The sequence below is a fragment of the Typopeltis vanoorti genome, chromosome 1, assembly GCF_054136105.1.
Source record: "Typopeltis vanoorti isolate ZY-2024b chromosome 1, IOZ_Tvanoo_1.0, whole genome shotgun sequence".
NCBI classification, from domain to species: Eukaryota; Metazoa; Arthropoda; class Arachnida; order Uropygi; family Thelyphonidae; genus Typopeltis; species Typopeltis vanoorti.
In genome coordinates, this window is record NC_143549.1 from 91,491,494 (window position 1) to 91,514,627 (window position 23,134).

General features: G+C 35.2%; 1 protein-coding gene across 3 annotated transcripts in view; it reads left to right on the plus strand.

Annotated features, from left to right (window-relative positions):
- LOC150110203 (uncharacterized) overlaps positions 1-23,134 on the plus strand; it is a 194,395-nt gene that overhangs the window by 127,642 nt on the left and 43,619 nt on the right. For all 3 annotated transcript variants that reach the window (XM_090392192.1, XM_090392185.1, XM_090392198.1), the window contains 2 exons: positions 8,013-8,165; positions 15,778-15,858. In XM_090392192.1, the coding sequence (XP_090248318.1) occupies positions 8,013-8,165; positions 15,778-15,858 (234 nt within the window). The remainder of the gene's footprint in view (positions 1-8,012; positions 8,166-15,777; positions 15,859-23,134) is intronic.

Genomic DNA, 23,134 nt, shown 5'->3' on the forward strand with positions numbered 1-23,134 from the left:
TTTTTTATAAGTTTTCTTTTTAATTTTGCAATTTTTACACAAGGTGATTATGTATAAGTTTGTTATAGAAGATTAAGTGAAATTTTATTTTTAACAATATTTATTCTTGCTTGTGTTTGTTAGTGTTCACTGCTACTTACCGTATTTTTCCGTGTAGAAGACAATACTTTTTTCTAAAACTTTTAGACCAAAAATTGGGGATCATCTTATACACGGGGGTAACCAGTTGAGAGACCCACAGTTGCTGTGGCGAAACTGCCAGTACCTTGTCTCCCCCCCCCTCCCCTCCCCAAACAGGGTTCTGCCAATCACTAGCCTTTGTTAACTCTGTCGATTGACATCATTAATGGCTAATTCTGAAAAAAACAATCAGAACTCTGAAAGCATTCATATCATACATCTGCAGCTCGTTGGCAGGGTAAGTTAATGCATTAACAATATTTTGAGCACTAGCCCATAAAAATGTCTGAAAATAAAAAACGATTGTCGTATTCTTCAAAATTCAAGTTAAAAGTCATAAATTAGGCAAAAGAATATGGAAATAAAGCTTCAGAGAGAGACCTCCTCCTACTGAGTATGTGATTAGACAGTGGAGAAAACAGGAAGAACAACTACTCAAGATGCCAAAAAAGAAGAAGGCCTTAAGATGGAAAACCAGCAAAATGGCCAAACTTGGAGAAGAGGCTTAAGACTTGGATTATGGAGCACCACCAGATGGGATGTGTGTGTGTGTCAACCAAGCTTATTCAATATGAGGCAAAAAGGTTTGCAAGAGAAATGAACATTGTTGATTTCACAGGAAAGGCAAAATGGTGCTTTAACTTCATGAGGAGAGAAGGGTTGGAACTAGAACATGAACCAAGTTAGCCTAGAAAATGCAACCAGCTCATCAGGATAAAATCCAACAGTCATTCTTTTACTGAGTACTTGCCACTTTCAGGACTTACTTTATCATCCGACTCTATTTGTTAATTAAGAATTCCCGAAGGGCCTGCTTTAGCTTCTTCTTGTTCTTCCATATTTGGCTGTTGTACAAAATTATACGACTCCCTTTAGAAATAAATACATAATATATCCATAAATGCAAACCTCTCTATACATTTCTGATGCATCAGCAAGAGAACGGTTCTCTTGAAGAGCAAGTTCAAGAGCACGGTTCTCTTGCTGATGCGTCAGAAATGTATAGAGAGGTTTGTGTTTATGGATATATTATATATTTATTTCTAAAGGGAGTCATATAATTTTGTATGACAGCCAAATATGGAAGAACAAGAAGAAGAAGCCAAAATCCAACAGTTTTACTCCTATGTCATAAAACCTCGGAAAATATATGCTTTTGAACCAAGTCAGATTGCAAACAAGAATGAGGTGCCCTCTCAATTTTGATGTGCCTTCCAACAGAACTGTTGATATGAAAGGGGTCAAAAAAAGTGGTCATGAAAAGACACACTATACTGCTCTCCTTTCATGCCGTGGAGATGGTACCAAACTGCCTCCTATGCTCATTTTTAAAGGAAAACGTATCCTAAAGAGAGCATACCACCTGGCGTTCTTGTCCTAGTTCATGTGAATGGCTTGATGAATGAAGAGATCATGGCTATTTGGTTTGTAAAGATTTGATCCAGAAGACCTGAAGAGCTCTCAAAGAGGTGGTCTGCTTGTGTTTGATCAGTTTCAAGCACATTTAACAGAAAAGATAATAAGGGGTTGCACGGATTTGCAAACACAGCTAGCAGTTATTCCTAGTGGACTTACAGGTCAGCTACAGCCACTAGATATTTCTGTCAACAACATATGTCATTCAAAGCTCTGATTAAAGAAGAATGGAATAAATGGATGCAAAAAGCAGGTAATAACTTGACACTGATAGGAAGAGTGAAAAAAACCAACCATTACTGATGTATGCAAATGGATCCTAAACTCATGGAATGGAGTCAAGCAGAGATGGTTGTGAAGTCCTTCAAGAAATGTGGAATCAGCAATGCCATGGATGGAACTGAGGATGATCTCATATATATAGACAGCAACTCAGAAGACAGCAGTGATGCAGTAGAGGTTGAAGAAAGTGATATGTCTGGAACTAATAGTGATGAAGAAAATGATATGTCCTGAACTGAGAGTGATGCATAATTTCTTAGTATGTATTTTAAAAATATTACTTAATTACTAAATATACTTTGAATATTTAAAAAAATATCAAATGTGTTCTGTTTTATTTTTAAAATAAATTAAAAAATTTTCAGTTCGAAAAAGTAAGGTTCATCTTATACACGGGGGTGTCTTATACACGGAAAAATATGGTAATTTGTATTTTAATTTTGTCAGATGTACTATCATTCCTGCTTTGGTAATGATCCTGGACAAACATGATGCCTTCTTAAGTTATTGCAGCTGTCATTAATTAATAAATTCCTTTCTATATTCACCAACTAGACATGTTATAAGGAAGTAGGTAGTGTAAGTAAGACTGGAGAGAGAGAGAGAGATGCACATCATTCTACATCACAAAAATGGTTCTATTTTTATAATTAAAAACAAACAAACATGTGTTTGTTTGTTTTTAAAAACAAACAAACTGATCACTACCATTTCTCCACTTTCATCTAATCATACCAATTTCTCCAAAATCTTAACTAAGCTTCAGTAGAAATACAAACAGGCCTATAATTCGATATCTCCATTCTACCACCACTGTTATATAATGGTACTATCTCACCCCTCCTTCCACTCTCCAGGAACCAGCCCCATTTCGAAAACTTTCATTAAATAGCCACGTTAATGGCTATTTCATTAGCCGTTAACATGGCTATTTATACAGTCAGTTCATTAGCACATTTCCTTAAAACACATGGTGAAATTCTATCTAGTCCCCCTGCCTTATTGACATTTAGCATACTCGATATTCAGAATACATCCTGTTCATTCACTTCACCGCTCATTATCTTTCTGGGAATAAAGCCTAGGCTGTAGTACCAGGATGGAACCTTCTAACAAACTGATCATTAATTAGCTTAACTATATCATCTGCTTTGGTCACCCAGCAAGATACTGTTCACTATCAGTTTCTCTCCTACTTGTCACATAGTGAAAAAACTCCTCAGGATTCTCCTTGGATTGCAGTGTGAGTCTCCTCTCATATTCCTTTTTTTTTTTCTCTCTCCTTAAAATACTAGGATAAGGATGTTATTTTGCCTTTTTACAAGGCAAAATAACATCCTTGATAAGACCTTACTTGGAGTATTGGGCACAGGTCTGGTCTCTTGGTTTCCATTGTGATTCTGATATATTGAGAGAATACAAAGGAGAGTGTTTAAAAATGATATCAGGATTGTGGAATACTGATTATGAAGACAGATTGAGAATTTGTAGACTGTAGACACTAGCAAACAGGAGAAAGAGGGGGTGATATTATTGAGACTTACAAACTTCTGAAAGGGTCATACAGGATTTCAGTTGATAGAATTTTTCAATTTATGGAGGATGGGGAAAGGATGAGAGTGCATCCCTGGAAGCTGAGATTGAAGGCTGCTAAGAAGGGGGTAAGGGCTAGATTTTTCTCTCAGAGGGTGGTGCATGATTGGAAAGGATTGCCATTGGATGTTTTGAGTGCAAGCAGTGTGAATGAATTCAAGAATAAGTATGATAGCTGGTGTGTGTGTGTGTGGTATGTGGCCTCTCTCAATGAGTCTCTGACTCCCCTAGAGGTCTCTCTTAATAATAATAATAATATTGACATCAGATGGATAGGGGAGTGGCTGATGGACACTAGAGACTAGGATGGTGGAGAAGAATCCAGATAAATGAGGGTGACTAATGCAGTTCCTCAAAACTCTAACTAGGGTAACTGTTGTTTAAGTTGTATATTAATAATATGTGGAATAATTTGAGGATTGGTATTCAGTTGTTTGCTGATAATACAAAAGTGGGGAGGACAATAGTTAATAAAGGTGATATAAAGATCCTGCAGGATAATTAAAATAAATTCGCAATGTGGGAAAAGGGTGACGGTTGTCAATTTCATGTGCCAAAATGTAAGGTTGTGCACTGTGAGATGAAAAAATTACGTGCTATATATTATAGTGATATACTGGATTGTAAGAAATTGATGAGGCTAGTGATTGGGGCAGACAGAGTTCAAATATTGAAGACTTATTGCAAAAGGTGGCAGAACAGCTCAAAGGAATATTGAAGATCACATTGACAAGTACAGACAGAGAGGTTGTTTTTCCCTCTTGATAAGGCTGCATGTTGACTAACATGCAGAAATTTGGCACCTGCATTTCTTGGGATATGAGGAGGTGGTGGAGAGAATCCAGAGATGATTAACAGCTCTATGGAATGCCCTTTACAAGTATAGATTGAACATTTCAGTTGCAAAGTTTAGCTGACCAGCAGAAAAGAGGGATATGATAGAAACCTATTAAGTTACTAAAGAGGTTCTATACATGATGAGTAGGGAGAGAACTAGTGAGTCACTCCTGGAAGTTGTGTAAAAGTGTGTTTGGTAAAGGTGTGAGGACTAGATTTTTTGTTTGGAGAGTGACGAATGACCTGGAATAGATTGCTAGAGGTAGTTGTGAGTATTCTGACAGTGTAGGAGTTAAAGAAGTATGATAGGTATCATGTGAGTAATGACCTTTACATGATTATCCTTCTGACTCTATCAAGATGCCCTTAACTCAATCATGAAGATTTCTGTTGATCAAGATTCACAGTCTATCCTGTAAATCGTACATTTGTTGAGAAGTTTCTAGGTAGCATAAGTTGACTGTTAATGTCCCCTATCCCAATTAAAATTAAATGAAGTGAGAGATTATAGACTATTAGAATGTTTTATGTTTTGCTCTTTAGTCTAAATGGAAATAAAAACTATGACACTTTTGAAATTTAAATTTCTTTTTAGGAAAAGTAGTTGAGAGGTTTTGTAGACTAGAAATGGAAATGAACATAATTGTGACTAAAATGAATATTACGTCTATCTGTGAATGCATTTGCAAAACTTCGGAAGGTTTACCTTTGTTCACATATAATGTGTTTTTTCTTTACTTGACTTTTCATGACTGTTATTAAAAGGTGGGTTGGCATTTACAGGGACATGGAATATTTTGTAACTGACTCTTTACTTAGCCTTACATATGGAAAATTTCATCCAAATGGTTAAGGAATTTGGTTGGTTGATGAATCAACACAGACTTGCTTGAACCAGTCTGATTTTAAGAGTTACTTGAATATTCATCAGGAATTATTGATTTTAGTGAGATCTGGCTAATGGAAGAGGATGTGATGAGTACAGTTCATTCAAGGAAGATAGAAAAGGTATGCAGTATTGCTAATGATTGCATAGAAATTAAAACCAGCTAGAGTAGAAATCCTGAATAGAGGAGGTTGAGAGGATCCAGAGGCAAGTGACCAAGATGATAGCAGGTCTGTGGAATGAACCTTATGAGAACAGGTTGAGGATATTTGTGGGTTGCAAAAATTGGTTGATAGGCGGAGGAGGGGAGATATGATTGAGACATTCAAATTACTGAAGGGTTTCTATAAAATTAATTCAGAAGATATTTTTGAGAACAGGGCTGGTTGTGGGAGGACTAGGGGACATCCATAGAAACTGGGCAAAAGTGTGGTTAGTAAAGGTGTTAGAGCTGGGTTCTTTACTTTTAGAGTGGTGAATGAGTGGAATGGGGTGCCAAAGTCTGTGGTGGATGCTGTGACAGTGAATGAGTTTAAGGCGAGGTATGATAGATACTGTATGAATGTCGAATAGTTGTGATGAATATGATTTGGGGCCTCCCTCGATGAGTCTAATGACTCCCTGGAGTTGCCCGTAATAATAATAATAATACATAGTTCCATGCTGCTATAAGTTAGTGTTATCTGGAACAAACTGTGAACTGCTTTTACAGATCGACTTTGTGTATACAAGTAAGACTATCATGGGTGATTTCAACTATAGGAATATAGACTTAGAGGGGAAGGAAAAGCATCAGAGACAAGAGAAAAAGAATTTATGGAATTACTGAGGGATAACCACTTGAAGCAGTATGTGATGGAAGAGACTTGTGGTGCAAGAATATTGAATTTCGTAATAACATTTGAGAAACTGTATTAAATGAGATTGTTGTTTTGACTCCAATTGGAGTGATTTTGTGGAGTTTGAACTTTGGAGGCAATAGGTCATGTGAGAATTTTGAATAAAAAGAGATATATATAGAATTATAAAGTTGGTGATTATGAAAGGTAAAGAAGACAACTCAAAGCAGTGCCTTAGCATGAAAAACTGTATACTAGAGGAATCAACAGTACTGCTTTGGTCACAGAATGACTGAAAGTAGCTATACCTTTGTCCCTAGAGTTAGGAGAATAAATTGCATGATTACATGGGAGTTAAATCTATGATGAGGAAGGCAAAATGAGACTATGAAAAGTAATTAGCCTTACTGGCGAAGGAAATTCTAGATTTTTTTTCACCTTGTAGTGAGTAAAAGGAAGAATTAATGAATGTGAAATGTAGAAAAGTGCTAGCTGAGTTTTTAAGCAGTCACTTTAGTATTACAGTAATACATCTAACACAGACCCATTTTTTACGAGGATGGAAAACTACAGCTAGATAAAAGGAAAGAGACAGGTTACTTTGCATGAGGTGTTGATTGGTTGGAACTTGTGTCTTCACAAGGATACAGTTCGTAATAAGTGGAAATGGATCAGGATAATTCCATTGTATGAGATGGAACTAGGGAAGAAATAATACCAATTATAGACCAATTGGCATCTTTGGAGTGGTCATTATCAGAGGTATGTTGATAGCACCTTGATCCTGTATAGAAGACAGAGTGATATGATCTTGCTTTACAAATTACTCATGTTTTATAATAGCGTTACTGCAGAGTCAGATAAAATAAATAGATACCATAATAGTTTTGGATTTTGCCATGATATTTGATAGGATTCCATATGAGATGTTATACATACTGAAAGGAATGGATGTATAAAACAGGCTTATGATGTGGAAATGAGAGGAATCAGAGAGTAATGTATGCATTGCACAGTTTAAGATAAAGAGCGTGACCTGTGATGGTACCACAGGGTTCTGTGCTCGGGCCATTGTTATTTAACTTGCATATTAATGATATTGCAAGTCTGATAATATACAGTTATTTGCTGTTGATGGAAAGAGTGATAAGGGACATTTTGCTACAGAATCTTTGCTGGCTGATCTAAATGCATTGTATTATGGACAAATGACAATGAATATTGTGAGTACAAGGTATGCGTTTTAGATTGAGGAGAATTTGCTATGAAGCTAGAGACTGGGCCATGATAGTAGTAAAAGAGTTAAGGTTTAGGGCCATATACTGCTAAGTTGTATATATTATAGGAATAAGTTATTCTCCCACTTTACATGGCATTGATAAGACCACATCTGGATAACTGTACAGATGATCACCTGGGTTCCAAGGAGATGCAGAAAGATTCGAAAAATCCACCATATTGGGCAACTAAGATGGTATCTGGTCTATGGAATTATGCATAATAAGGACAGACTGAGAGAATGTAATTTTCAAAGTTTAAGTAATAGACAGAAGAAAGCAGAATGATAGAAACAGTGCATATGGGATCTTAATAGTATAGATAAAAGTGAACTGTAAAATTGTAGTCATGAAACTGGGTAAGGGATGTAGTTTGGAAGCATGTGTGTTCCCAGTTCTTTTCATGGTATGTGATGAGTGTATGCAGTGGATTATTAGGAGATGTGAATTCATTATCAGTGAATGTTTGAAAAGAAGATATGGTAGGTATTTAGTAGGAAAAGGCCCTCCCTTGATGAGTCCTTGACTCTCCTGAGGAGTGTATATTAATAATAATTATGATGATGATGATTTTATGGATATTTTCTATTTAAGAAATTTTTTCTCATATTTTTATAATTTTTTTTGAAAATATGGGTATTTCTATCTTTATAGGTTTACTATTTCTAAGTTAAGTTTATTTTCTCTTTTATTTTGAACTAGATCTGAGCTTCCAATTATTGGTTATGATGGACAGCCATACAAAGGTATGAAGGTAGAAAGGAATATAGATGAAATATCTGAAGCTGACAAAAATATTAGTGCAGATGATGTCATGAATCCAGACTACATAAATTTTCCTCCTAAACCTGATGAGTAAGTTTGAATAATTAAAAAAAAATAGAATAATAAATTATTTTATATGCAAATATTTATAGGTCAAAGAGTGGATAAGTGATTCAGGGATTTACATGTTTGAAAATTATGGAGACAACTACCGTGTTTGAATAAAAACTTTAGTTTAACATATCTAAAATCTACATTCGACGTTTCGACGTTTATGTCAAGGTCATCTTCTGGAGCATACAACTATACACAGAAAACAAGCTACACTACAATCAAATTGGTTTGTTAAAGTTACTGACCAACTGCTACAACAATTGTTGGTCTGACCTCTGGTGAAAAAAAAAAAAAAATTATACATCAATGCTAGAGACCTATTATTAGTGTTATCTGTTAGTTGTAGAAATACATTGGGTGCAACAACAAGTCTATGTATCTATATACATATATTAACATCATGATTATAAAAGTACATTCCAGCCAGTTGGTATGGAGTGGTTTCTAATACTAGCTGAAGATTAGCTAGAGTCCTGACATGCTGGATCTTATATATTAGGTAGGGTGAATGTGTGCCATCCACACATTCCTTGGAAGATCCTTGGAATTTTCATGCCGTCTTTGTTGTTGATATTTGGGTGGTTTATCAGGATTTCACTGGCTTCCTTAAATTTCCTTTCATACCAGGTTTTTGTATGGTGTAAAGAGCGGGTGCTTTTCCAGTTGATTTGGTGTAAGGTGTTGAATGCGTGATCTGAGAGGCCTACTTCACCATAATGGTTATATTTAATGTGTCTAATGTGTTCTTTCTTATGTATAGGGATTGTCCGTCCTGTTTCACCAATGTACGATAAGTTACAGGTGCAGCAGATGCAATAGACTCCAGGATGTGCCAATGGGAGGAGAGGATCCTTAGAGGAGCTGAATATGGTTTTAAGTTTAGTGGGTGGCTTAAAGGTGGCATTGAGGTTATAATGTTGTAGGATTCTGTTGATTTTTTCTGATAACCTTTTAATGTATGCAATTAAAAGGATTTCATTGCGTGATAAAATATTAAACCATATGTTTAGAACATAATGAAAAGAATTATGAGAATTGTAAAGAATTGCAGAATTTTTGGCCATCTCATGGCCAGAATCAGTGCAAATCATTAGGTTACAAAGATTTTCCTCTATATCTTTGTACCTGATCATTTGGAATGATAATGGTCATGAGTTTAGTATCAATAATTAATTAAATTATTGAACAGTTAATTTTTTTTCAATAATTTTATTAATGTATCATCTTTTACTAGATCTTGTTTTCTAGAAAAGAATCAATATACAGTTATATATATATATGGCAGAGTTACCAAGAAAAATTATATATAAGTTAGATTGGTGAAAAAAACTAGTAAAATAAATTTTTAAAAATAATATACTGTAGTTCACAGAGATAGGAGAGAGTGAAAATACACAGAAAATAATTTTAAAATAATGGAATGGATTTAATAAGTGTTCAAGTTGTTATTTATTGACAGAAATAAATTTTATTAAATAATTTACTTTAATAGCAGTATTTCATCTCAGCCTGTGGAGACTTCTTCAGGATGCAAATTGCAATGTAATACACCAATTTCAGGATAGTATCCATCTGCACCCTATAGAAAACTCTGATTGGCCATAATGATTGATTTTCTAAAAAAAAGATAACAATTTTTACCATAAAATTCAGGGAGTTTTGTATATCACAGATATAGTATTTTTTCTTCATGAATCCAATAAGTGAGGTATTATTATTATTATAGTTGGAGTGTGATATAGTGGGAGTGAGATATAGTGACTGAAACAAAAAAAAAAGACAAAAACTGGTGAGATCTTTCGGAGCAATAAATACAAAATATTATATTCAGGCAATGACAATTAAGGAAAAGAAGGAGTAGCCATAGTATTCAACAGAAAATACGAGGCTAATCTTCTTGAATGGCAGTCAGTCTCAAGTAGAGTAATGTGGGCAAATATGAGAATGGGGAACTGGACAATGAGACTTATTTGTGTCTATGGTCCCACAGAAGGTTCTACTAAGGTAGAAGTGGAGGAATTTTTTGAGGCTTTAGAAAAAGCAACTGACACAATGAAAAAGGAAAAGTTGGTCCTTGTTGGGGATCTAAATAGCAGAGTAGGAAATGATTGTGAGACATACAAAAATATTTTGGGAAAATTTGGAGAAAAGAGCAAAGCTAATAATAATGGCAAATATCTTGGATTTCTGCTCAGGACATGGACTGATTATTACTAACACCATGTTCCAACATAAAAATGTGCACAAATTCACATGGAGAGCAGAGGCAAGGAATAAGAAAAGTCTCATTGACCATGTTATTGTTGATAGCGATGTTTCCTCCCTGTGCAGTACACGAGAGTGTACAAAGGATTTGAAATTGAAAGTGATCACTATTTAGTCTTGAGCAGGATAAAATTGAATTTCATATTGAAAAGAATAATATGTAAGAAAGTTTTAAAGCGAATAAAAGTTGAGCAGCTCTCAGATGTGAATTGTAGACTAAAATACACAAAGATTATTGAAAAAAAAAATAAAAGAGTTTGAGAACAGCAACCAAACCTTGGAGATTCAGTGGCAAGCCTTGAAGAAAACCCTGATTGATTCGGCCAGAGAGACATGTGGTGAGGTTGTCTGCAAGGATAGAAAAATCAGAACTCCATGGTGGACACAGGAAGTTAAAGAGGCAGTGAAGGAAAAGAAGAAAGCATATCAAAAGTTCCTGGCAAATAACTCAGCTTGTGCTCTTAGAGAATACAGAGACAAATGTAAGAAAGCTAAACACTGTGTAAAACTAGCTAAACAAAAGTCATGGGAGGACTTTGGCAAGAACATAGAAAATAAATATCAAGAAGGTGGCAAAATATTCTGGAGGTTGTTGAAGAAGCTTAGAAATGGAGAAAAGAGTGCCATAAAAGAAGTTAGGAATGATAAAGGTGACATGAGAACGGGAGAAAAAGATATCCTTGAAGTATGGAGTAATTACTTCGAAAAATTGCTAAATGAAACAAGCAGTGATAGCACAGTGGTAAAAAACACTCAATAGGCATACAGTCAGGAATGCATATTCATACTTGAAGTAGAAAAAGCCATCAAAGGCTTGAAATGTGGAAAGGCAGCAGGGGTAGTGATATTCAACCAGAAATGCTGAAGTATGGTGGTATAAAGGTCTTACAGTTGCTGCACTGCATAGTTCAGAAGGCCTGGACAGAGGGACAAATTCCCAATGATTGGAGTAGAGCTCTGATAGTACCCATATATAAAAAGTGAAATAAAACTGAATGTGAGAATTACAGAGGTATTTCCCTACTGAGTGTTCTGGGCAAGATTTATGCAAGTATACTTGAGAAACAGCTGAGAAGAATTGTGGAAGAAAAGCTTGGTGAAGAATAAGCTGAATTCAGGCCAAATAGAGGTTGTCAGGATCAGATCTTCACTTTACAAGAAATAGTTGAGAAAGCATGGGAATATAACAAAGATCTGTATTTAAGTTTTGTCGATCTGGAAAAGGCATATGAGAAGGTGGCAAGAGAGAAACTATTCAATACACTACAGTTATATGGTGTCAATGGGAAATTATATCAAGCAATACTTAGTCTTTATTTGAGTTGCAAGTCAGCTGTTAGAATTGAAGGAAGTACAGGAAGATGGTTTAATGTTGAATCTGGTGTGAGACAAGGATATACATTATCCCACCTCTGTTATTCATTGTATATATGGATCACATTATAAAGGAAAGTGGTATTAAACATGATATCAGAATTGGAGATGTTAATGTCAGCACTTTGCTTTATGCGGATGATGTTATACTTCTAAATAAATTCGCTACAAGTTTGCAAGATTCCCTGACTAAATTGAATAACTGTTGTAATAGATATGGTATGAATGTCAGCAATAAAAAGACAAAGACAATGAAAATAGGTAGAATCGTTGAAAATCAACTGTGTTTTGAATGGCGAACCTGTGGAAAAAGTGAAACATTTTAGCTACTTAGACACGATTTTTAGTGAAGATGGTAAATTAAATATGGAATTAGACAACAGAATCAACTTAGCTGGTATGGTAGGAAGTCAATAGAATAAATTCATATGGAATAAGAGAGAAATTAGTCGGAACACTAAATTAGCTGTCAAGACAGTGTTCAAACCAGTTTTAACTTATGGATCTGAGAGCTGGGTCAAAAGTAAAAACCTTGACCAAAGACTAGAGACCGCAGATATGAGAGTCCTGAGAAAGATTAGAGCCATAAACAGATGGCATCAATGGCAATATCATATTAAAAACGAGGATATTAGGAAAGAAGTTGACATTGTCAGCATCCAGGAATGTGTTAGCAGATCTAATCTCAAGTGGTATGGTCACTTAAACAGAATGGGCAAGGAAAGATTAGCAAAACAGGTGTTCTCTGCCAGGTTGGCAGGAAAATGAACCAGAGGAAGACCAAGATATAGGTGGATTGAAGCGGTACAGAGTGCCTTACAAGATAGAAATATAAAATCTGATAATGTTGGAGTCTTGATAAGTAACAGACTGAATTGGAGGAATATTGTAGATAGGAAGTTAGTAATGATGTAAATTTTTCATGTAGTACTATCATATCCTGTACACCCCTTGAGGGTACATATCAGGAATTTGATGATAATGATGATGATGATAGTGGGAGTGCACTCTATATACCATCTCCACTACTTAATCCTCCAACTTATACATATTAATGCTACTACCATCAATACATAATGAAATCTACTGCACATCAATAGTATTTTGTCTGTAAATTTGGTGTGTGTGTGTGTGTGTGTGTGTGTGTGTGTGTGTGTGTGTGTTCTCTTGGCTGATATGCCTGTATGTGGGATGAAAAATCCTGCTACTTCCTTACAAACAGGAAAATCTAACATAAGAGACATATGCTATTTAATTTTTTTAAGTGACTTCTTTTAAGATCTCAATTTGTTTTTATTTGACAGAATGTTGAGCATATCCACAAACTACACATTTTATAATGGGGAAATACTGCTGGTAATCCTCCTATGAGTTTAGTCTTGATCCCTAAAAATCTTGGGATATCCAAATTTTGAGCTGTAGTCTTGAAGGAGAAAAAAAAAAGAAGTCATAAGCTACAGAGGAGATTGACTAAGATGGTAAGCTGGTCTTTGGAATGTGGGACCTAAAGAGACAGATTGAGGGATGCAAGCAATAGGAGAGTGGAGGGATGTGATTGAGAAATTTAAGTTGGTAAGTGGTGTTATTGGATTAATATGGAAAATTTTTTTTCATAGAATGGGAGAAGGTGGGGTGGTAGAAAAAAAGGCCATCCCTTGAAACTGTATAAGGAGGGTGTAAGCCTGACAATGTGATGAATGCAGACACACTGAATGAGTTTAAACTACAGTTTAATGGGGGGGGTGCGTGCATGCACACGTGCCTCCTGTTGGATCGTCCTACTTCCTTGTTTTCGATCCGCCATCTTGTTTTAACTCCGTTTTTAAACAAGTAATAAGTTGTTGGTTGATTAACTAATTTAAATATAGAGAAATTTATATTTTTAGACTGCGCCACTCTATATCTAGATTAGTCTAATGAAATGTAGTGAAATCAACTAATTTTATATCAATATTATTTCTTACTTAGACCGAGTTTATCTCTTATGTTTAAGGCTCCAGCTAGGTCCGATAATTTTATGAACGGTGCAGTAAAGGAGATTCAGGCAAACACAATTTTAAAATCATCAAACATAACATTTAATTCTGGGTTATATATTACACATATAAACTCAATTCTGAGAACAAGATAATATGAATGTCTTAGCTTAACTGGTCACAACATCTTACAGATTCAGTCTATAGGCAATCTTCTATCAGACTTATAGTTTTCACAATATTAAAATAACTTTTAATAGAGTTCAAATAACACTGTATCTCTTAGTAACAAATTTTACTATTATCACACAGTCAGTAAAGTCTCAATACATTAATGGTGGCAACAACTGCTTCATGAGTATACACTTTCATACTTCATACTCCTGGTAGATTTCAGCAAAAAAAACCTGTTATAGTTAATGTGGGGAATAACAGGAGGAATTACACATATATCTCTGCACTGAAGTAACATAAAATTGGACAGTTCTTACCAGATAAATCCTTTGCTCATCAATTTCATTATGGGCACACTTTATAACTATATTTACTTAGCACACTATGGCAACACTATTTAGAATAAATCTTCTCAATGATAACTGAACTATTAATGGTCGCACTTCACGTGTATAGATGTACTTGGATAAAGGAAAATGCTCATTTCTTCTTTAACACTATTCGACCAATTCAGCTCTCTGTTAAGGTTACATGAAACTAATGGAACACATAGTAATTCTTTAACTTCTAGAATTATTCTCAGTTGCCTATTTCTTTCCCGATCCTCAAATAGTCCAATTATAGCACTAAAGTTCTAGACACAGCAATCCTTTGCATTCACTTTGCTGCCTATCAGTATTCTCCTCGTCTGTCTGTGCTATACTCAAATGCTCTCGTGTCCCAGAATGGTCGGTCCTGAAAAAGAGTAGACAAGAGCCCCTGTTTTCTCCGCTCTCAGCTTATATACCTCCCTTCTTTTTTCCCGCCTAAATTGTTTCTCTCACTCTAGCTTATGTCAATCCTTTCCTGCCGTTGAATACTATATCTCGCGATCCAAGCACACGCTAGCTATTTCTAGCCTGTCTCCATAGTAACAAACAAAATAAAACAAAAACAGAAATATTGCATAACATTATACCTTTACATACTGATAGTGATAAATAAAATTTTAAAATATTATAATTCACATAAGGCATATTAAACTTATATATACAATTCCTCATAATATTAAATTAGGAATAATCAAAATAAACAGAATAATATTTCAATACAAGGTCCTATGATTGCTAACACATATTTTAGATTAATTAATAAAACTTAATAAATAAACTTAAGGCAATTACACGAATAATAATTTACAATCATGGGATTAATGTCAAATAATTTTTATAAGTATAGCCTTTGGTATGGTGGACTATGTTGGATTCTGAAATGAGTATTAATAATTTTAATTACTCTTTATTCAGAATCCAACACTCCTGAGATGAACCTTTTGACTTCATGTAACTCTGGTGTTAATAATAATAATGATCATAAAAAAAAATGAGAGATTCAAAGATTCCTGAGAGCAAATGAGAACTCTGTTCAACTGACATTGTGTTACAGTATTCCTTGTAAGGTTCAGATATGTGCAAATTATTCTTCCATTCATTTTCAAATTATTGCTACATGCTTTGTGAGTTCACAATAGCTATGAAAGGGAAATTAAGTGAAACTAATTTAAGAGTTTGGTTATTACTGATTAATTTGTGATAAAATATTCCAGAAATTATGAGAAGAGCATGACATATCTATAAAACAAATACATAAATATCCTTGCATGATGAATTTGCATGACAAATTTTGGATCCTGCACCTTGAAATGGATTACAATCACCTAAGTTAATTTCAAAATAAAAATAAATAAATTAAGTTTAATTTGTTGACTAGTGAAATCATTTGTCATCTCGATAATTAATTGCTTTTTTATTTTATTTTAGAGTAAAACCTGTTCGTACTTGTGGTGGAGCTCATACAGGTACTGAACCACTTCAGAAAGGATTGAAATTTGCACCTTTGAGGTGAGTAAAAATATACATATTTAAAAAAAATTGGTACCATTCCATAATGTTATTTTAAACATCCCTGTATTGCATTCATCACAAGAAAAAAATACTATAATCCTATTCCAGAGACCAATTATAGTATTTTTTTCTTCATGAATCCAATAAGTGAGGTATTATTATTATTATTATTATGTGCCACTTCCAAGGAGTCAGTGGGAGTGTACTCTACATACAACTCACCATCTCCACTTCTTAATCCTCCAAATTATACATATTAATGCTACTACCATCAATACATAATGAAATCTACTGCACATCAATAGTATTTTGTCTGTAAATTTGTGTGTGTGTGTGTGTGTGTGTGTGTGTGTGTGTGTGTGTGTGTGTGTGTGTGTGTGTGTGTGTGTGTGTGTGTGTGTGTGTGTGTTCTCTTGGCTGATTTGCCTGTATGTGGGATGAAAAACCCTGCTACTTCCATACAAACAGACAAATCTAACTGTAAGCGACACATGCTATTTGTAGACTTAGCAGACTGTGTGAATAGATTAACTTCTGTACTCTAATAAAAAAAAAAAGATTTAGGAAAGAAAAGTTACTTGGTTTTAACATGATATTAATCATCATAATATATAAATGGAAAGATAAGATGAGATTATTATTATTATCATTATTATTAGTAGTAGTGGTATATAACTTCTTCAAAATACACTAATCCATTTTATATGATACTCAAATCCTGCAGCTGCCTGTCAAGCTGTGTTGGTGCATTATTATATTTTCCCATTACACTATCAGAGAAGTCAGGAAATCTCTCTAATTCCTTTCCTTTTGATTTTATGTGTAGCTTCCATAAATACCCCCCCCCTCACAACTGTGATATGCCATACTAAAAAAAAAATGTATTCTCTGTATGTTTAACTGCCATAATTTTTTTTTTTTTTCTAATGACTAATTTCTGCAATTTACATTGAAATCCGATAACTACAAATCATTAGAGTAAGACCTAATATCATTTTGGATTGCAGCATGAGTGATAGATAGACCCAGAATTTCCTCCATTGAGTACTTAATAGTAATTCTTTGTAATTTGACATTCAGTTTTATTTCCCTTTTTTACAGATGATACTATGAGAACTTTACTCCAGTCATCTGGTCATGACCAAGCTTTCCCAATTATGCAGTGGACATTGCAAAAACCTCAATATTTAAGCATTTTTGGGTTGAATTACTCCAGCTGCCTTTCCACATTTCAGATTTTTGATGACTTTTTTTGCCTATAGTATTGATATATATACTGCTGTCTGCGCGGTTAGCCTAGTGGCTTTGTGCTTCACAACCATATGCCTGGGGAAGGAGTGTCTCAGGTTTGATTCCCATCAAAGATGTGAGGAACTTGAGGATCTTCCTCAGGCATAGCCAAGTTAGCTGGTCTTGGGCACTGGAAGTAGGCTTTTTTCTGCCAATTTATCTGGCGTTTTTCATCCCGCAAACAGGCCCCCGTGAACATACGCTTCTACAGCCAAAAAAACATACCCCCCCCCGCCAGTGGCAGACTAGGCAACAGGTCGGTTGTTAGTAGTACTAACAAGAAGTCTCATCTAAGTAACATGCGGACCCTGCATAGGAAGTGGGAATAACACATAGTGAAAGAAGATTGATATGTACTGCTGGTTGCAATCCTCTTGAATATTTTCAATCACCTTTCTGTCACTTTTTGTTTCATGTAGCAAAGTTTCAAAGGAATTACTCCATACATCTGGAATATCTTTATCATCAATTTTCTCAACTTTATAATATCTGATTCCTTTTACAGTAATCTTTCCTCCTTGATAACCTCCATAGAGCATTTTGCCATCTTCCTGATATTTGTTTTCTATATTCTTGCAAAAGTATTCCCATGACTTTTGTTTAGCTATCTTTAAATGGTGATTCACTTCATATGCTGATTTACTTGCTAGTAATTTTTGATATTGTTTCTTCTTTTCCATGACTGCCTCACTTACTTCCTAGTCCAACATGAAGTTCTGATTTTTCTGTTCTTTCAGACAACTTTTCACATGCTTCCCTAGCTGAATCATCAATAAGTGTTTTCTTCCAAGTCTGCCACAGAGTCTCTAAGGTTTGATTCTTATTTTCAAAGTCTTTCATTTTTTTTCTTGAATAATATTTGTATAGTTGAGTCTACAGTTCATCTCAGAAAGCTGCTTGATTTTCTTTTTAAAACTTTTATACATATTTTTCTCTTTAATATGAATTTCATTAATAGCTTTAATGGAATATGCATTAGATATTACTTTAATTGAAACTTACTTTAATATGTAAGTTTCATGGCTTACACATGTAAAAATGAATTTTTCTGCTGAAAACTAAATAGTGAACACTTCCTATTTCAATCCTCTGTATGTCTTGTGAATAGTGTGCAGATATCACTATCAAGAATAACATAAGCAGCAGTACTTTTATTTCATGTATCCTCTTTTCATATAAATTTCTGCTTTTCTTTATTTTAGAATTATTGGTAATGACTAGTCCATTTCCTAAGCAGAAATCCAGCAGTTACCATCGTTATTCACTTTGCTTGGTAGAGTTTTTTTTGTGGGACAATAGGCACAATAATTCCCATTGTTCAGTTCATTATTTTGATCTTTGCCCAAATCATTGTACTTGAAATTGCTTGCCATTCAAGAGTATTCCCATGTTTAATAGTTGAATACTATAGTATATTATTACAGTTACTCCTTTTCTTTGATACCTACAGTATCAAGGAAAAGTTGTACCTCCCCCCAAGGTTGGGATGGTGATTCCCCAGGGATACAAACCAGGACATTTAGGGGTATGCAAAAAAAAAAAATTTGAATCATGGTGGAAAAAAGGCACATATGTCAAGAGTCTAAGACAAAATACAAGTAAAAAGTTGTGAAATTAATTGAGCATTATGATGAGTGGCAGAGCAAGTTTCCTTTGTTATTTAGCCTCAAGAAAAGCCTTGTTCCCTTGCTTTGTTATTTTGGTGAATGATTAGGAGTCCCTCCACCAGGTCTTCTTTACATCTCTTCTCTTCTCTTCTCTTTGTCATCATTTTAAGTTTTAAATTAATTTTTCAATTTGTGTATTATCAGATATGGATCAGTGGTTGAAAACCAGCACAGTAAAAAAGGTGAAACATAATGTGGATAATGTAGATATTAGTCCACATAATGGGAAACATAATGTGGACCAATCGCCAAGAATTTCTCAGGACATGTCTAACACTTTAGTCCAAAACAGTGAGAAGGGACAGTCTACAGCTCTTTGAACAGGTAAAAAGAGAAAATACTGTGATGAATACATGAAGTATGGATTTTCATATATAGGAGATGAGGACTGTCCTAAGCCCCAGTGTGTAGTGTGTGGGGAAGTATTATCCAATGGTAGCATGAAACCGTTACTCTTGCAGCATTTACAAACAAAACATGCCGGCTATACAAACAAGGAATGCAGTTTTTTCACCACCTAGCAAAACATCCGAATATGACATTGTTCTTGTCATCAGCTAACAAAGATAATGAAAATGCATTTGAAGCCTCCTGTTGTATTAATTATCGCATTATTAGCTGTGATAAGAATCATACTATAGTTGAGAATTTAATTTCTCCTTGTGTAAAAGATCCTGTTCTGTGTATGCTTGGAAATGTGAGGAAAATGAACACTATCCCACTTCAGAACAATACCATATCTCGAAGCTTGAAAGTTTTTTTTCATTTGGTTAGCTGGTTAGAGCTCTTCTCTATAAATTAAAGATGCCAAGAAATTATATTCTTGGTTTAACCCTTTATTCAAGTGTAAGCAAATAAAAATTTGCACGTGAAGTAACATCACAACTGGGCTACTTGTATATAGAGGCTGATTTCACATTAATTGCCTTATGGACATGTATAATGCTGTGCATTATGGGAAAAGCCACTACTCAGACTGGTTCCTTTTGACAACTTGTATATGGAAATATGACTTCTGCATTACTAGACCCCGAAGTGATACCAAGGTATCACTTCGGGGTCTAGTTCCCACTGATGAGACCTCAATAAAGGTTGAAGATAGCATTATACAGCAGAAAAAATGAACAGCTTTCTGACAAGGCTTTTAAGTTTCTATTGCCATTTACAAATACATAGCTGGTGGAGAGGGCTTTTCTCTTCTTGTGCCTTTATAAAAAAATAAATATCATATTAAAGTAACAAAGGTAATGTAGTTTTTTTTTGTAATGTAATCTGTGATGTATTTACACCCTCTGTCCAAAAAGAAACCGAACTTTTCGAAAATAGAAGAAACTATTGGCGCCACCTGTTGTATCTTTTTGTTGTTGAAAGCGGCAACCTTCATTAGAGTTGTGTCAACTGTTTATGACATTTGTTTCATTAGAAGCCAAGTTATAGTGCCAAGAGTGACAGTGTGTTTTGACGAACGGTCGGAAAGTGAGTATCAAAACAGAAAACTGCGATTGACTTTTGTGTTAAACTTGGTAAAAGTTTTACCGAAATGCATCAAATGCTTCAAAAAGCATATGGTGATGAATGCTTATCCTGTACTCAAGTTTACGAATGGTTTAAGCCATTTCAAAGTGGTTGTAAGATGCTTGAGGACAAAAAAAGCCGGGCCGTTCAGAAACTGGACCGAGCGAAGTTAACATCCGAAAAGTGCCTGATTTCATCAAAGAAAAGCCAAAATCGTCCATGAGATTGATTGAAGATGAATTGGGGATTCCAAAATCTACTGTGCACAACATTTTGACTGAGAGTTTGGGCTTTCATAAATTGAATTCATGATTTGTTCCCCACAAGTTGACCGACAACCAAAAAATGTATCGAATTGAACACTACAAGGACCTCATTGAAACCACTCATAAGGACTCAAACTACCTTGAAACGATTATTACTGGTGACAAAATATGGTGTTTTTGAGTATGAGCCTGAAACAAAGTGCCAGAATACTGACTGGAGACCACCAGAAGAGGGGGGGGGGGGCATCCGAAAAAAAGTTTCTTGGAGAAGTCAAAAATGCTGATGTGTTTCTACAATTCCAAGGGCATTACCCAAGCGACTTTTTTTTTTCGGATGCCCTCTTCTGGTGGTCTCCACTCAGCACTCTGGCACTTTGTCAGACAGTCAATGGCGAGTTTTATCTCGAAGTTTTGAAGTGATCGATAGCAAGAATTTGTCACGTATGGCATGAATATCATGTTGCAGGCAGCTGGTCACTTTTGCACAATAATGCACCATCTCATCGTTCGAACATTGTGTGACAGTTTTTGAGCAAAAACCAAGTTTGTGTGTTAGATCACTTGCCATATTCAACTGATTTAGCACCCTGTGACTTCTATCTCTTCCCCCGACTTCATTTGCCGATGAAAGGAAAGCGATACGACATCATTGAAAACGTTCAAGTGACAGTAACCAAGACCCTTAACAGTATCCAAAACACTGATATAAAAAAACTCATTTAACGAATTAATTGACCATGCTAAACACTGTATTGAAGCTGAGGGAAAGTATATTGATTGAAATAAATGATTTGAATAATTATAATTGCCTGTGTTTTATTTTCTATCAAAAGTTTGGTTTCTTTTTGGACAGAGGTGTACTTGAATTCATTGCATCTTTTGAGTTTTGAATATAAATATATATGCACTGTCTTTTCACCTTATTATTCCATTGCTTTTTAATCCCATTATTGGGCTATCTATTTACAGTTACAGCATATAAATTTGAGATAACAGCAACTGTATTAATTACAAACATTTTGTTAATATAAAGGTACAATTTATGGAAATGGCTGCCAAGGGAGTATGCAAATGAAAAAAAAAAAAAAACATCATGTTCACACAACTGTTCAACATTCTCACAGTATCTATCATACCTTGCCTTGAACTCGCTCACTGTCATAGCACCCACAACAGACTCTGGCAGCTTATTCCACTCATTTACCACTCTAAAAGTAAAGAACCCAGCTCTAACACCCCTGCTAACCACGCTCTTGCCCAGCTTCCATGGGTGTCCCCTAGTTCTCCCACCCCCAGTCCTGATCTCAAAAATATCCTCTGAATTAATCCTATAGAATCCTTTTAGCAATTTGAATGTCTCAATCATATCTCCCCTTTTCCGCCTATCAACTAGTTTCTGCAACCCACAAATCTTCAACCTGTTCTCATATGGTTCATTCCATAGACCTGCTATCATCTTAGTCACTCGCCTCTGGATCCTCTCCACCTCCTCCCCATCAAGAAGGAACCGAGGTGACCAAATCTGGGCACAGTAGTCGAGATGAGGTCTTATCAGGGCTCGGTACAGAGGTACAATAACTTGCTTGTCTCTGCTCGTCAAGGTATTTTTCAACAACCAAGTGAGTTGATGAGCTGATTTAGCTACTTTCGCAATGTGTCCCCTAAACTTCATCTCCCTATCCACCAACACTCCCAAGTCCCTGGCCTCATCAATATATACCCCCAAGGAGTGTTCTGGTTACTATGACAGCATTACATGATTAAGTTTACATTATTATTAATCTCCTATGCACAATTTTCCTCCAAATTAGTCTATTACTTGCATTCCAATATTGTCATATCTAACATTTCGTTCTTCTAAGGTAGTTTTGACTAAATCTATCCACCTAGACCTTGGTCTTCCTCTGGGTCTCTTTCCTGTCATCTCGGCATCAAACACCTGTTTTTTTGCTAACCTTTCTTCAACCATTCCATTTAAGTGTCCGTACCACCTTAAATTAGCTCTGCTGACACATTCTTGAATGTTAATGATCTCAAGTTCCTTTCTAATATCTTCATTTTGAACATGATTCTGACACTGTTGCCATTGGTTCACTTCCCTAATTTTTCTCACAGCCCTCATAATTGTGGTCTCTAGTCCTCGATCGAGTGCTTTATTTCCTAACCCAACTCTCAGATCCATAACTTAAAACTGGTTTGAACCTGTTCTTGTATACTGCTAGTTTGTTGTTTTAGCTAATTTCTCTCTTATTTCATATAAATTTATTCAGCTGGCTATCCACTATACCAGCTTTGCTTATTCTGTTGTCTATTTCCAGATTTAGCTTGCCATTTTCACTAAAAACTGTGCCGAAATAGCTGAAATATTTTGTGTTTCTACAGGATCTCCATTCAGAATGCAGCTGAAGTTTTCAATGTTCCTGCTTATTTTCATAGTTTTGGTCTTTTTATTGCTGATTTTCATGCCAAATTTGTTACAGCTGTTATTCAATTTAATTAAAGAATCCTGGAGACTTGTACTAGATGTATATAGGA